The sequence below is a fragment of the Pelecanus crispus genome, chromosome 5 (genome assembly GCF_030463565.1).
Source record: "Pelecanus crispus isolate bPelCri1 chromosome 5, bPelCri1.pri, whole genome shotgun sequence".
In the NCBI taxonomy this organism is placed as follows: Eukaryota; Metazoa; Chordata; class Aves; order Pelecaniformes; family Pelecanidae; genus Pelecanus; species Pelecanus crispus.
Window position 1 is genome coordinate 39036621 of NC_134647.1, and position 16305 is coordinate 39052925.

Sequence of the window (16305 nt, forward strand, 5' to 3'; positions counted from 1 at the left end):
GATACATATATATATATATATTAAAAAAAAAAATAAAAAAGTAAGTGTACAGCCATGTGTACCTACAGTGCTTCCTCCCTGCCAGAAAACTTCCACACTAGCTCAAAACATGTACACCAGAGGCCAGAGAAAGGCCATACTGTGTCCTGAGGTAGGGCAAGTCTTGCAAGCCTGCCCCAGGATAAGTTCTGCTGAGTGCATGTACGCTGTGATCAAATCAAATCAATGCCTTGTGGTATTTTTCCCACAGGCACTCTGCTTTGTTTGGTACAGTGGCTGGACCCTGCTTAGGAATGAATTAAAGTCAATGAGTAATTTAGAATATTAGTTGGAAGTTTGGTTCCCAAGGTCTTTTGCTTCCTTGAGCTAATTTTGAAATGCAGCAGAGAGATGTGTTGCTTGGTAATTCCCTTCTTTACAGAGACCCAATTTTACATGGAAGACCCCAATTCTGCAAAACACTTCATACATATTTAAGCACAGATTGCTTCAGTGGGGCCTGAGTGAGGCAAAACGGATGTTCAGTTCCATCTAGTCAGATAAGACATTTTAAAAATATTTTGAGAAGTATGTCTTCAGTTAGCAACTGTTGGTGTTACAGTTCCTGTGGTCAGTGACTGTTAAGTAAGTGCAGGTAGAATTGCATTGTAATGAAGATATAAATAGTCTGTCCCTGGACAGCACATCTTAAGGATGAGTCACATAAGGGTCTCTTCCAAACCACACGGAAATCAATAGGAGGAGGCCTTGCAACTTCTGCTAGGGCTTTGAAACTGGCCTTTCGATGCTTGGGAAGAAGCCCTGCATCAGAAACTGAGATCTCCCTGTTGACAGGTGCCACTTATGAGACAGATCTGTTAAACAGATTTGTTACTACTTTTTTTTTAAATATTAGTTAAACCCCAGTAGTGGATCTGTTTTTAAAGAAAAAAATTCTCAAAGTGATTGGTAGGAAAATATATGCAGAGGTTATACTGAATTCATTTAAGAAGCTGTTTAGGATTTCATCATAGTTGAAATAATTGAAAAAACAACATGTGGTTTCAGCATCTAGTCTCGTGACTGGGAATGAATCTAAAAACCTAGTCTAAGTGCATCTCATATTTCACTGTGCCTTGCTCAGCTGAATCACTATTATGTCATGGCTGACGTAAGTTCCTATGCTGATGTCTTTTGCATTTAGACAAGCAATACTTGCATGTATTCTGTGATTAAGCTTGAACTTAGCAGAAGGGAAAAAAAAACCCAAAACATGCAGAATGTTTTTTGTTCATGTACTCAAGGTAAATTGAAGAGATTGGATGCCAGTTTCTGATAGTCAGTGTGAATTTATAAAATCTCTCATGCTCATATGCTTTATTGTTGTTGCCTTGTGTGATTGAAGGTTTTCTAAGTGGCAATACTGGTTTAAAAGATAATTTCATACTTGATTTTTGTATTGTACTCTATGACCAGAATGTTGAAAATTATTCATACCATCTGAAAAGAAAAAAATCCTTTTATTATAACTTTAAAAATCCATGTATTCTGAAAGGGTCTATCTGAAAACCCACTAGGCACAAGTCCCTGTGGAATAATTCTCTCAGCTGGGCGGAACAAGTTGACTGAAGCTTGTAGCAAGCATTGGTCTCCTGGGAATTAATTGCTGTATCTCATTTTCTGTGTTCCATTTCCAGCAGTCGAAGAGTCAGCCAACTTGCCTCCTTCCCCACCTCCATCGCCAGCTTCCGAGCAGACTGGAGCTCTGGAGGAAGGTAAGGGTCTCCTGGACGTTGCAGTGCACAGCTGTCAGCAGAGGGATGAGACATGAATCTAAAGGATGGGGGAATCAGAAAATGGAGATACTTTCTGCAGCTTCATGTGAAAAGATAAGGCATTCCCCATCTGCAAACCAACTGCAATGCATGGATGAGGTAGACACATATGCACAGAGGTAACTGACAGGATATATTAAGTACATCCATATTAAACAAAAAAAGATGGTGATGCTCACCTTTTTATATGTTATGTGCAATATGAGCCAAGATGTCTGCTGTCCCAATGTGGTCACCAAAACTATGATTCAATATGGGCCATCTTTATTTTCTTTGGATTTGTTTGGCTGCTTTTTTTAATTACCATTAGCTTTGGTTTTGGAATCTTAAATGCATGAAAGCAAGGAGATTCAGAGTTGGATCGCTTTTTTGGTCTTTGACCTGTAATTCATGCTTCAATGCCTACGTGTATTGGGGTTTCTGTACACAGAGCGCAGGAGTCAAATTCTAGTCTCACAAAGCAAATTTCTACTCTGTTCCGCACCATGAATGTTCAATTTCAGTAGCCCATGATCACTACATTTTCCTCCTGCTAAAATCCCCTCCAGCAAAGAGCTTAAGCATTGGCTTAATTTTAAGCAGAGGTCTAAATCCCAGTGAAGTTGTCACAATGGTAAGCATGTGCGTCAGTGCTCTGTTCAACAGAAGACGACCGCTGCATCAAGGCTGTCAGTATAGGGAGACAGCAATACGTTAAAACCGAGCCATACCATGTGGATATGAGGGAAGGATTTAGGTTCAGAATCTCTAGGAGACCATCAGTTGAACTCTGCCATGTCAATAGTGGTTTTACGTGTCCATTTATTTCCTTCTTGGATTTTCTTTTAGCATTTTTTCTTTCTTTTTGTTAAATAAGTGCATGAAAATAATTTCTTGTCATCTGCTGAACAAAATTTGTTGGTATTTTAACACAGAGCCTCTGTTAATTTTGCAAGTGGATGGTTCCTATTTCATGTGCTAACATAATCTGACTCTCAGTTATCAGGACTCTGCAATTAGGCATGTTCCATCCTGCAGTCATTTTTAAGATAATGCAATTACAGGCTGTGTTAACAAAAACATTTGTCAGTCTACTGTGCTGGAAATACTTACTGCATGCGGTTAGTAACCAATATCAAAAAAATTGATTAACCATTTTTTTTTTTTTAAAAAAACATCTGCACATTGTTTGTTTAAAAAAATAGTACAACAGCTCCTAGACTCATCACCCAGAGGTAGTGGCAATCAAAACTACTAACTGAAAAGGAAGCTAGTAGGGCATTAGCAAAGGCTTTTAGAATTGTTACCAGGGTTTTACTACTATTTTTTTAATATATAGTTCACTTGACTAGTTCAGCATATGCTTTTTGATTTTTTTTATATCACAATAAAGAGCTTGTTCTTCTGCTTCAGGCCAATGTCAAGGTTCTTACATCATACATCCTTAGTTGAGGATTAGCTTTGCATACTGTTTCTATCAGCAGTATTATTTACATGCATTTTAGGATTTTGTAAAGTACTTATATTGATTAATTGACAGGAGGTTGTAGATTGCCCCCTAAGCAAATGGAAACCATTTTGCTAGTTGTATTAACACAAGAAGGTGGCAAAACACTATACAACTCGAGGTTATTATGGACTACCAGACTGTGCTGTTCCCAGCTGTGCATATGACTCACCAAGTCACTTAATGTTGTTTTTCTCTTTCCTTGCATGTAGAATTGAGTTAATATAATAGCACTTACTTACCTACCCCACAGGGGTGATTGCAGGGACTAAAAGGTCAGTGTCTGGGAGATGTTCTGATGATGATTTACACAGTGCCACAGGTTTTTAAAACATTCAAATAGTTTCCTTTAACATTAGTCAAAAGAGACTTTTCCATGACAAGATTTTGATTCAACTCTTCTTGTTTCAGAGCAGATGGCCTGTATAAATCCTGAAAGTGTAGGTTTGTAAGGGAAGTATGGACAGAAATGATGTGCTGAATCATTAGTGCACTGTGCTGGAATCTTCTTGTTTGTCTGGTTCTGAAACTGGAACTCACAGTAGAGTTGGTTGATGAACAGAAGGAACTCTTGAAAAACATTTCACCAGAAGTATATTATGTTGCTTTTTCCCAAGATATCAGTGTTGTCCATTCAATGTAGTTAAGGGTAGTAAAAATCTTGTGTTTTGCTCTGTGTTAGAAGATGTGGTCCTTATTTTCTGTGGGTAAGTTGAGCTTTTGCTGACTTGAGTGAGCCAGACCTGTCATTTTCATTCAGGCAAAGCTCCCATTCAGAAGAGGTTTGCCTCAGTAAGGTTTGACCCAATTTTACTGTACTTGTTTAAACCTTCGGTTCCTTATACCATCTGGCTATCCATCCTCATGCACCTTTACATTGTCTGTCTGTCTTTCTGCTCAGTAGAATACAATTTATGAATTTAACCCAATTCTACAGTTGTTGAGCAAAAACGATGAGCACTTGGTGTGTGTATCTACCTCAGACCTCCTTTTTTCCCCTTCTCTTAGAACATTTTCCTAATGCGCTTGTCAGTGTGCGTTGCATTGCTCTGAATCCAAGAGAGACTTCCTTCAGTCATAGTAGGAAGGAAATCACTGTTGTAGACATGACAAAGGTGGATGTGGCCAGCCATGCAGCAAACACAAATTTAAAAAAAAAAAAAAAAAAAAGGTAGAAAAGACAGAGAGGTTTGTGGGTCAAGTGTATTTCATGAGAGAAAGGAGTCAGTGGATGTAGGTTTCTTTCTTTCATTTGGCTGCAGAAAAACGTTCAAATGAGCCTGCCCCTTTTTACTGCTGCAGAAGGTAAGATAACTGATTTGCCTTACTGAAATGATTTCATTTATTTCAACTATAGTAACATAATTTTGCTCAGGAAATGAAATTTTCCCTAGCACCATCTAATCCTTTTATCAGTTGTATCTGGTCATGCAGGGCTGATGCGATATTCTCTTGCCAACTTGGCATTTCTTTTGTGCTCTGTATCTTTTGACAATCGTCAACAACGTCTTCATGTAAAAATTTTTCTAAATGTTAGAAGGATGACTTTGATGGACTGTCTTCCATTTTGAAATAGGCATTTTAGGTTAAGCTTTATATAACAAGAATATTTTGCAAACTGAAAGGAACCAAGTGTCCTATAAAAATGGATCTATTTACAGTGAAAATTACTTCTTGAAAGGCATTTTCAAGAGATACCTGGAAGCTAAAGCAGAATTAGCCTTTGTGAGAAGTTATTTTAATCTTGGACTTTAGAATACATTTGGGATATTTCCCATGCCTTGAGATGGAAAAGAACTATTAGAAGGGACTAAAATAACAAAGAAAGGATTTTTCTTGTTGCTGAAATAAAAGCATATCCTCCTTTAAAGACATCATTATCCTGTTAATGAAATTATCTGCAGTAATTTTGAAAATATCTTTATTAAAACTGATAAATAAACAATGTAAATCTGTAACAGCTACAGACATAACAGCCCCAAACAATACTAGACTTTGCACTCCTAATGATTTTGCACCATCACAATAATACATATTAAGCATTTTTAGTTAGTTCCTGTAGTTTTAAGGAGCAGAGGCACGGCCTGTATTTTCTTGCCTACAATCCATTCAGAGCCTATAAAGAAGAAATTTTCAGCCTTGTTTGCATCAGTATAGAGAAGTCGCAGGCTGTCATCATCTTCACTCTTGTTGATGTATTTTACTTCTGAAGTGTCCCTGGATAAATATGACCCACAGCTGGAAGGAGAACCTTTTGCACATCCTCCTTCTCCGTCTTCTGCTTCTGACCATATCAACCTTCTGTTTTTTCTCCACAATGTCCCAGTTGAAGCAGAAGAGATGGCAACTGCGTCAATCCTTTCCACACTTGTCCACAGTAATACATAGACTAGTGTGAGGGCACCCCGCAAAGAAGCGGAGTTGCAGTTTTGAATCTTGTCAGGTTTAGGAGGGAGTTGATTCCTGGTCTCTCACATCCTGACATGTGTCCTCACCCCCTGTAACTACCCTTTTGCAAATGGTGAGCTCCCTCAAATCTGTCAGTGAATTTTGTAGAAGCTTCTATGGAGAAGAAATCCACAGGTTCTGCATTGCAAGTGGATCAAGATGCTTCCCTGCAACCTTGCTGCTGGCTCTTAAGTACTAGGGAAAGTGGGAAGCTCAGGTTGATCCCTATGTTTGGCATTTCCTATTGCAGTGCTCTGCAGAGCTTCCTACTTGGCAGAGGCAGGTTGCCAGCTTATCTTTCCACACCTACCTCTTTTAAGCGTGCATAAACCCCTGAATCTGGGGTTTGGATTCAACTACAAGAGTGAAGCAACTAAACTATCAGTGGTTCAGGCACTCTTTGTGCCCTGGAAGAAATTGTGAGAACGGTTCTCTTAAACTAAGTTCTATGGGTGGCATTTGTTATATGTGCCTAGGTGCACATAGCATACCTTCAGTCCTGGCCAGCCTCAGGACTGTCACAGAATCTTAAACATGGATATCTTCTTTTTGCAGCACAATGATACATATTGGAGCTACTAATAGTGCCATCGATTAATAATTTTTCTTCCTTTTTGTGGGTGATTGAGGCTGAATGGGTTGATACTACAGCATTCTTTTCTCAGGTGGAAGAAATATGTGTCATTACATTACAGGACACTTGCTGTGATGTTGCTGCAGAAAGCAGAGGGTACTTTTTTTAAAGACACAGATGTTGTCTCATCATGGTGTGCTATAGAAAGAAACTTAAAACTTACTGTTATTTGCCAGGAAGAAGCTTAGAGCCCTTATAGATGGAATTGGTTTGGTCAAAATATGTCATCAGATGATATGGATGGGTAAAAATTGCATTCCAAGACTTGGGTAATGGTAGTTACAGCAGCATTCATGAGCTGTCTTGTTTTCAGGTCAAACACGGAGACCTGGTTATTATCTGTTATGCTGCCTGTTGTTACAGCCTTGCTTTCCGACTCTGTTTTGGATCTAAGAGGAAAGTTTTGGAAGCTCTGGGGAAACTCTTTAAGTTGTAATTGCCTAGAGAAAGGCCAAGAATGCTAGGATTGGACTTGTTCTTGAAGCTAATAGGAAATCCAACGGGATAGCTGCTGAAGGCAGCCTATGAATGTAGTGTTCATCAAACTGCCAGTTGTCATACACAGAGAATGGACTTAAACATATTTTCTCTAGTTCTAGATGTTTAGGTTTTCATAGCTTTATTCATGGTGAGAGGGCACCTTAGCCTACAGAAGTCTCAAGTATGGAGAAGTCTCAAGTTTGTATGGATCGGATGGTAGGCCGATCTTTTTTTTTTTCATTGGGCTGTATTATTTTTCTTTGTCTTGCAAAACCAAACCCAAGCTCCCCCTCCCTGTAGCTGTCAGTAGCTGGTGTAGTCCTGAGATGATTATGTGATTATCTGCAATGCTACAGTGATGGGTGAGTAAAGCTGTCATTCCAAAGCATTGGCAAACGGCAAGGTGGAAGCTAGTTCACCCACAGAAACATGACACAACAGTGTAAAATACAGGACTAACAGAGATTGCTGTGAGCAGCTTTATGTGGCCTTTATCAGGAAAAAAGGTAGCTAGCAATTTGGGGAAGCGTTTTTTCCTTCTTTGTTAAATGTTAGGTATTTCTAGGGAAGGGAAGAAAGTAGGGAAGTTTGAAATAGACACAAATGAGAAATAAAACCACCATTGACTGAAGTGTAAGCTGGTTTGCTTTTTAATTAAAGGACTTTTTAAAATTTACACCTTCAAGTATTTCACCTGATGACTCCAAAGGATACAACTGTGTCAGGATACCTCAGAGGTTTTTAATACAGTCAGTCAGCTGTGTAATACGTATGAGTATCAGTCAAGTTGTGAGATGTGGTTTGTGTACAATACGTATTCCTCTAAACAATGAGTGTATAGTTTTGAAATGCACTTACTCCAACGGTTGGTTTCCGGTGTTCGTAAACTCTGTAGGAAACGCCATATACATGGCCCATGTGTTAAAATGCACAGCTGCCTCATTCCTCCATCCTGCATTAACCTGTAGCCTGGCTGACTTCATCCACTCTGCAGTATGACATGGTGGCTGGTGTTGCTAGTGCATGAGTCCATCCTGTCTTGTCTTTTCTTTGTCTGTCTGTCTGTCCTGCAGTTTTTGTCTGTGTGTGTCTATTTGTAGATGAAGGGGCGGAGGATAAGGTGGGACCGCTACAGCACTGCCCAGGCTGTGGGCCTGCTGCCGGCAGGGAGTGGCGTAAACACCTGGCCCCCTCCATTTCAGTGTCTGTGCCTGATGATGAGCCCTACAATTCGGACGAGGAGTACTATGAACACCCTTTGTTCAGCTCAGAGTGGACTGGCTCTAGTACACGTCCCAGTGCCACAGTGAAGAGCACAGAGGTCTTGTTGGGCCATGATGAAGGTGAACTGAGCATGGTCCCATTTTGTTCCTCTTCCCCTGTACCCACCTGCCATCCATTCCATTATATATGTGCCTGGGATTGCAGCTTTCTGGGGAGGGAAACCTAGTTGTGTTTTCTCCCCACATGGAAGTGATGCCCCTGCAGAGTCTCTCCATCTCAAAATGAAGCTGCAGCATGAGCAATGAATGCAGCTTTGGGGGCAGTGAAACCATGGTCCCTGCTTAAATCAGGGCTCTTGTTCTACTGGCCTGGCTTATAGCAGAAGCAAAAGGAGCAGCCAGTTAAAAGACGCATAAGCTAGTTTGTTCTTTGTGCCAGAGAATCACTGCCAAGAACAGTGTGCAAAATAAGACAAAAGATTGTTACTGGAGGTAAGTCAGTTGTTAACACAATGGGGAAAAAACCCATTCCTATACCAAAGATGGCAGTGGAAGGTCTTTAATTCTCTAGTAGGCAAAGGAAATCAATTTTACCCCAGTATACACAGGTGACTTCAGGCAGTATTGGGTCATGTTTTGTTTTGTGGATATACCCAGTTAACATTGTGTCAGCTGACTGCAAACAAGGAGAAAAAAAAAAAGTTTAATGTTACTGTGTTTCTGTACCCCCTTTTTCTATGGCCTGAGCACATCAGTAAGTATTATGTTATCAGTGGGAGTTACATAAAAGTGGAATGGCTTTTGAGGAATCAAGGGAGAATCTATTTCAGTGACTAACAGGAATGCTGACTTCTTTTCCAAGGCAAAATAGATCACGCTTCATCTCACAGTATTTGACTTAATCAATATTGGGACACAGGAGCTGAAGTTAAAAACAGTACTGAATCATCTAAAGGTTTGTGTGTCAGGAAGATGGATGTGTATACCTGAAATTGCTCACTGGGTCATTTCAAGAAAACCAGAGTTGTTCAGAATTAACAGGATAATATAGCCTGATACTGCAACAGCACCAGAAGGAGATCAATGCTAATAACTGAAGATTGTTAATGTCAGCACGTCTGCCTGAAGCTAGGGGAGACGGAAAATCACAGGAGTATCCTTACTATAGCTGGGTGCCTATAGCTGTATTTACAGCACTCCTGGATTGGTTAATTTATGGGCAGCTTCCTTTTCGGTCATATGCATCTACCTCTGGTGAAAGTGTAAGATCTCAGGACATCTATGAGGAAAAACAAAGGGGAATAAGCTGGATCATCAGTGAAAAGATAGGCATTATGAAACAGCCCTCCTCACTTGCTGCCTGTAAGCAAGCAGCATAAAGGTGTTTGGCGTAAAAGAGTCTGCTGCACAAAGGGAGTCTGCAGGATTCCTTCGTTAAGTCAGGGATAACTTTCTACTTTGGTGAGTAGTTAGTTTTAATCATGTGGCATTGTGTGAAGTGTCTCAGGAAATGGAGATGTGTATCTGAAATTGCTCAGAGTAAAATGAGAGGCTTTCCTTAAAAATTTTTAATTGAAAGGGATGCACATACAGAACTACATAAAATTGGAAAAAGCAAAGTAAAGCAAGTTATTCAAGGCCCTGATGGCCTGTTGTAGCTGGACACCTGCTGTTCTGCCAGGCTGCTTTTACAGTCTGCCCATGTGTAAATACCCCTGTAACACTCAGGCATCGGTCCAGTTCTGATTCTGAATCTTCTGGCTTCTGTTCATTTAAGATATAGTATCTAACCTTAATTACATTTTTCTATGTTATTAATAATGTGTTGTACTTTACATGGTGATATTTTCTCAGCCTCAAATAGTGTTTGTGTTCCTTAAATCTTTTTAAAGGCTGTAACTGAAGTGGGTGGTTGATTATCTGGTTTTAACCAGGCCAATCTCAGGAGAAAAATCAAGCCCTTGTAAAGAGGTTTTACTTTAATACCAAGAGGCTGGATACAGCCATTTCCAGATTCGAAAACACCTTGTTCTAAGCCTGATTCAGCAAAGTCCTTAAATGTGAGACACACTTTAAACCCAGGGGGGCCATCAGGTTGACCGCAGCATGGCTGCTGGTCAGCTGCTTAAGTATGTTGCTGAATCAAAGGTTTCACACTTAATCCTGACTTCTTATCAGAAGGGATACTAATAGAGCACAGTAATATTCTGTCTGAGTAGCAATGGCAGGAGTACAGTCCAGAATGGAAACTTTGCTAATCATTCTTCTGCCATGGCATGAGTAAAGACTGCTCTTGATACTACTATACTGATCCTAACAGCCCATAGGCTGAGTGAAGTATTTTAGAAATACAGATGAACAAATAGTTATATTGCTCTTGTTGGTTTCTTTGACTTAACTGGTGACAAGGAGCCTGGGGGCTAGTGGGGAAACAGAAAAGAAAATGAAGAGTCCTTGTGTTAAATCTGTGATTTTCACATACAATGTTCAGATGTCAGGTAGCCTAAGGGAGAAACTGTTTATAAACATATTCAGTGTAGGAATCTTGGCTGAATTCTTGCAAAATCGTTAGTTATCAGCTACACACATGGCTTCTTGAGACTATGGAAGTGGCTCCAAATTTTGCCAAATCCAGGATCCATGTGATAGATTGACTGGCTGGCATTTAGCAGTCAGTATTGCCAAGGTCAGTGGAAAGAAATTAATGCCTCGTGCCTTCCTCCACCTCAATTGAATATCTTGTACTGGATTAAACAGCACATTTATCAGAAAAGTATCAGTGTACTTTGAGCTCATTGATGCATTGGTGTTGTCAGAGCCATCCATCATTCAATACCATCTCCATTTGCAATGAATATTTGATCCACAGTCATCTTTGGGAGAGGTATACCTGTGAAACACTTTCAGCTCTCATCTTACAGCATAAACATGCTTCTCTGGAGGAGACAGGTTTTTTGTTTTGATTTGGGTTTTTCCCTAAGGAAAATTCAGTTCCACAGTGACTAAAACAGGCTGGATGCTAGCAGTCCTTTGACACACTTAAATCTAAAATGTTCGGAGCTGAAAGTGTTATGCAAAAGGAGTCCTGTTGAGCTGTGTGCTTGGCGTTTACTGTTGGTGTTGATGTCGCCTCCTTTTTCCATCCCCAAGAAGAAGAACCAGTAGAGAGTCCAATGTCTGTGGAAGCGAAACCTGCTGCTCTTCCTGGGAAGCAACTGGGGAAAGAGCACGGGCCCACTGAGCCTTCGGACCAGGCAAAGAGCCTCTGTGAGGGTCAGTTGGATGCGGGTTTGGAGGCCAAAGTGTGTCGTGAAGACAAAGTGCCAAGCGTGGCATCCAGCAGGGAGAGTGTAACCGTTGTGGCGGAAACGCCTCTGAAAGACACATCCCCTTCCTCGGCTGAGGAAGGTGTGTCCTCCTTAGGTTTGCATGTTTGCTCCCAGTGAATCCTTCTCCAGCTTTCTCCAGTGCTTTCCAAGGCTGCTTCATTTCCTGTTCTTCCCATTTATTAGTATGACTGCTCTTGTTATTATGCTTGAAGAGTGTGTAGCAGATAATATGATTGCATAGGTGCTGTATGACAACATGGTTTCCCACCACTGCGGCTGATTCCTGATTTTTTACTTTGCCATGAAAAAATACGCTTTGCAGCTAAGCTGATTCCTCTGCGTAAGCCTTTTTCCCTCATCTCAGATGTGTTTGCCAGTCACATTGCTAATCTATGTATATTTTTTTCTTTTTGGTGCAGAGATTCATCTGCTTTTCTTTCAAAAAGTAGATTTATTGACTTTGACTATGACATAAAGAGGCTTAAACTGTAGAAATGTTTTTATTTGCAGTGTGCAGGTTTTTTGTTTGGTATTTTTTTGTGTGTGTGTGCTTCAGTGCATTCTGGTTTAGCTTCCCTAAAGCTATTGCTTCTTATGTCATAACCTTGCCATTCATTGCCGTGCACCCTTCCTCTCCTTGATCATTGCTAGAACTCTGATTTTTTGTGTGTCTTACGTTATTACAAATGTTTAACCCTGCTGGAGTGCCTTGGTCAGGCAAAACCTCCATCACTTCCACTGGCATGTTTGCCTTCATAGTGAAGTTTAGGACTGGGTGCATAGGGTCAAGTTCTGATCTGCTTACTGAACAAAGTAACTGATGTACTGCAATCAATTGTCTTTCAGTATCTAAGAACTAGGCTTCAGGATTTTTCTTTTAATGGTATTTCTCTTCAGCCAGTGCAACAAGGTGTAAAGACACATTGTATGGAACAGTGATGTACCCATTCACTATCTGGCTATGAAATGCTGCATTTGGGAGGCTGGTGTTCTCGCTGCCCCAGCTAAGGAATATTAAATTCCTTTGGCAGTCAGAATATGTTTTGATGCCATTGGTATCGTTCATTTGCACTACAGTAAGAGGCACACTAGGATACATAAAGAAAGTCAGTATCTAATTTATGTGAAATGAGGATGGCATCAGCTCAATGGCCATGTTTTCATACTTCATAGAGTTTGCAAGTAAGTCACCAAATGTAAAAACATAAAGAAGCAAAATTACTGTAGTAGTAGAACTCTCGTTTTTCTACCTGTAGAGTTTAGAATGGCAGTTGCTTTTTTGACTAAATGTTAACATATGCAAATATTTAAAGAATGACCAATACTTTGATACTAATTGTTCTAAAAAATTCAGATTCATCCGAGCAAAAAGATGGCCCCATGGACTTTAAATCAGAGATGAGGAGATACAGAGTTGGCCCAGTGCTTGTTGTAACAAGCTTTAGAAAAAACTCATAAAACTTTTTTTACAAATTACTGCAGAAAGTTCTGCCACATTCTGCAGTATCTCTCATCATATTTTCCATGATAGGAAGATTTCCATGTGATAGGAATCATTACTTTCCATAGGATATTAAACAAGAACAAGCTATTAATGATTAACAGAGCATGTATAAAAAAATCTTAACTAGGTATTACTCCCTAAAAATATAGTGGCAGACTGTAAGAGTAGCATTTTTAGTTTCAAATTAACTTAATTAGGGCCTGATCTAAAGTCATTGAAACATGCCAAGTATTCTTTGACTTCAGATACAGTTGAAGGTGGCTGGCCATTTTGAAGACCAGACCTTCAAGATCTGGGACTATTAATAGCTCTGTTACTGATCTACACATACTGGTTTCATGACAGCAGTGAGATTTTTGTCATTTGCCAAAGAGTAAATGTCAAAAGTTGGTACAATTAAAAAACCAGCCTCTTCTGACACTTGCAAAACCTTTTATACGCGTTATTTCTTTAGTTTAGGCTGCATGTAGAAGAAAAATGTAACATAGATATAAAAATGTATAACTATGTATGTTTTAAATGTCAGCAACACACAAAGATACTACTGATTGGACTTAACCTTGCAGACTTCACTAACTCAAAAATAACACAAGTTACAGAGTCCAGCAAAGCACACCAATGAAGTGAGAATTACTTGTGGTTTTACTGTTGTATACAAACCATGAAGATGAAGAATTCACATGAAACCATCTCATTTCAGTGGTCACATATTTATATGTGTACAACTCATATTTTCACTATAAAACCTCATATATTGAAAGGAAACTAGGGTTTAACACTTTAAAGCAGATTTCTAGGTGGATGGCCTTGCTGCATGTTTGCATCTTCCTCCCTCTCCTTTCCATCATTCATACCAAGATGTTGTTGTAAGCCACATGACTGCCTGCCTGTAAGTGCTTTAAATAATTTTGTTATAAAACCCAAACAAACTACTTCAGATTTACTTGCAGCCACGAAGATGGAATTCCGTGTCCAGGAGGGCGCACGCCCTTTCACAGCAGAACCATTAGACACAAAGCAACATGAATCTGGGAAAGACAGTAAGACTGGTGAGCAACCTAAACATGATGCCTTAGTTCCACAGCCAGCAAAAACAGAGGCTATAGATAAAAAAGATTCACAGAGCAAAGACAAAGAAAAAATGCCTTCACCTGTATCAGAACAGATCTTGGAAACTGATTCCCAAAAGAAAGAGGAAGTCAGTTTTGCAGAACCTGCTGCCAAGCCTCCTGCTTCTCAAGAACAAAAGGACTTGTCCTCTGAACTGCCTAAAGGGAGCAAAACAGAAGAAAGGACTGCAGATGTGCCCTCATCATCCAGCCAAGTTATATCTGTGAAATTTAAAGATGACCTTAAAGATTTTGCCATCAGCCACGGTGAAAGTTCTCTGTTGCTATCAGAACCCAAGGCAGAAGCAGCCAAAAGTGAACTTCCTCCAGGTCCATCTCCCGCTGCCCCCCAGGAGCTTCCACTCAAAGACAGTTCCAAAGCAAAACAGGAACCCACTGACCAACTGTTTGCCAAAGATCTTATGAAAGATGAACAGATCCACAGAGACAGGACACTAGCTCTGCAAGAAGTCTCAGCAGTAACTGTAGATGGCCTGAAAACGCCAAGCACCCAGAAAATCCCTGCATGGGGGGAGGAAAAGGATATGACCAAGGATGAGAGTGATGAGGAAGAAAGGTATGACTTCTATGATAAAGGGGAGGCTCGAATATTAGATGATGGTAAATTTACCACAAAACCTGAAGTTATGACACTTTCCCTAGACAAAGCAGACTTTCAAAAGGATGACGAAGCTAAAAAGTCACCTGATATTCTCAAAGCAGAAAAAGTAGTGGACCAAAGTGGGTTCCCAGCAACAGTAGATGTGAAAGAAGAGGTCCAGCCAAGCACACAGGTACCCCCAGCCAAGTTAAGCCATGAACTGACCCTTGAGAAAACAGCAGAGCACCCTGATACCACTCAGTTATCCAGAATAACAGAGAAAGCCCCTGAGGCACCAAGTTTAACCACTGACAAGACCCCTACTCTAGAACCTCCTCAAGAGAAAGATGTTAAAAAAGATACCGAGGAAGACAAGACAAGTGTTTCAGCTCCTCATCAAATGAAAGAAGAGGAGGATCGATCGGGAATGTCGAAGTATTTTGAAACCTCTGCTCTGAAAGAGGAAGCCTTCAAAGCAGACGCTCTGAAACAAGGCAGCGATTACTATGAGCTAAGTGACACTAAAGAGAGTGTGCATGAGCCTTATCAGACAGATCATTTAATACCTGAAGACAAAGAGGAAGAGGAGGAAGAATTACAGACAGAATTGGATCAGCAGCAGAGTGGGCCTGCTCATGAAATAGGGTACAGTACCCTGGCTCAGAGCTTTACACCAGACAAATCTGAAGAACCAAGTTCCCCAACAGAAAGAATGTTCACTATTGACCCCAAAGTCTATGGGGATAAGAGAGAACTCCACAGTAAAAATAAAGATGACCTAACTCTGAGCAGGAGCCTGGGACTTGGGGGAAGATCTGCAATTGAACAGAGAAGTATGTCTATTAACTTGCCCATGTCCTGCCTGGATTCAATAGCTCTAGGATTTAGCTTTGGTCGTGCACATGATCTTTCTCCCCTCGCTTCAGATATTCTAACTAACACTAGTGGAAGTATGGATGAAGGTGATGACTACTTGCCAGCAACCACACCAGCCTTGGAGAAGGCCCCCTGCTTCCCCATTGATAGTAGAGAGGAAGATGAGCACATTGAAGAAGAAAAAGCAATGGCAGAAGAAAAAGTCCAGCCTGAGACCTTGGTCGAATCACCTTTCCTGGCCAAAGAATATTACAAAAATGGAGCTGTCCTGGCTCCTGACCTGCCTGAAATGTTAGACTTAGCAGGAACAAGATCTAGATTAGCCTCCGTGAGTGCAGATGCCGAGATGGCACAAAAGAAGTCAGTTCCTTCTGACACTGTTGTGGAAGACAGCAGCACAGCCCTGCCACCTGTGACAGATGAAAACCATGTAACTCTAAAAGCTGAAAGTCAGCTAGAAGACTTGGGCTACTGTGTTTTCAACAAGTACACAGTCCCACTCCCTTCTCCAGTTCAGGACAGTGAAAATCTAACAAGCGAAACCTGTCCCTTTTATGAAGGCACAGATGAAAAACTAAGACGTGGCCTGGCTCCTGACCTGTCTTTAATAGAAGTGAAGCTGGCAGCAGCTGAAAAATCAAAAGAAGAATTCCTCAGTGAAAAAGACTTAGGTCAGCATGCCACTGGTGAATCCATTCTGGCAAGGGACTTTGAGCAGGAGAAAAAAGAGAAGCTGGATACTGTGCTAGAAAAAAGTGAAGACCAAGTTGACTCTAAAGAGGTCTATCCCATCAAAGGTGC

General features: G+C 40.5%; 1 protein-coding gene across 1 annotated transcript in view; it reads left to right on the forward strand.

Moving 5' to 3' along the window:
• Positions 1 to 16305, forward strand: part of MAP2 (microtubule associated protein 2) — a 70945-nt gene that overhangs the window by 23775 nt on the left and 30865 nt on the right. Inside the window, exons 3-5 of the mRNA XM_075710521.1 lie at positions 1677 to 1754; positions 11236 to 11493; positions 13857 to 16285. Coding sequence (XP_075566636.1) covers positions 1677 to 1754; positions 11236 to 11493; positions 13857 to 16285 — 2765 coding nt within the window. The remainder of the gene's footprint in view (positions 1 to 1676; positions 1755 to 11235; positions 11494 to 13856; positions 16286 to 16305) is intronic.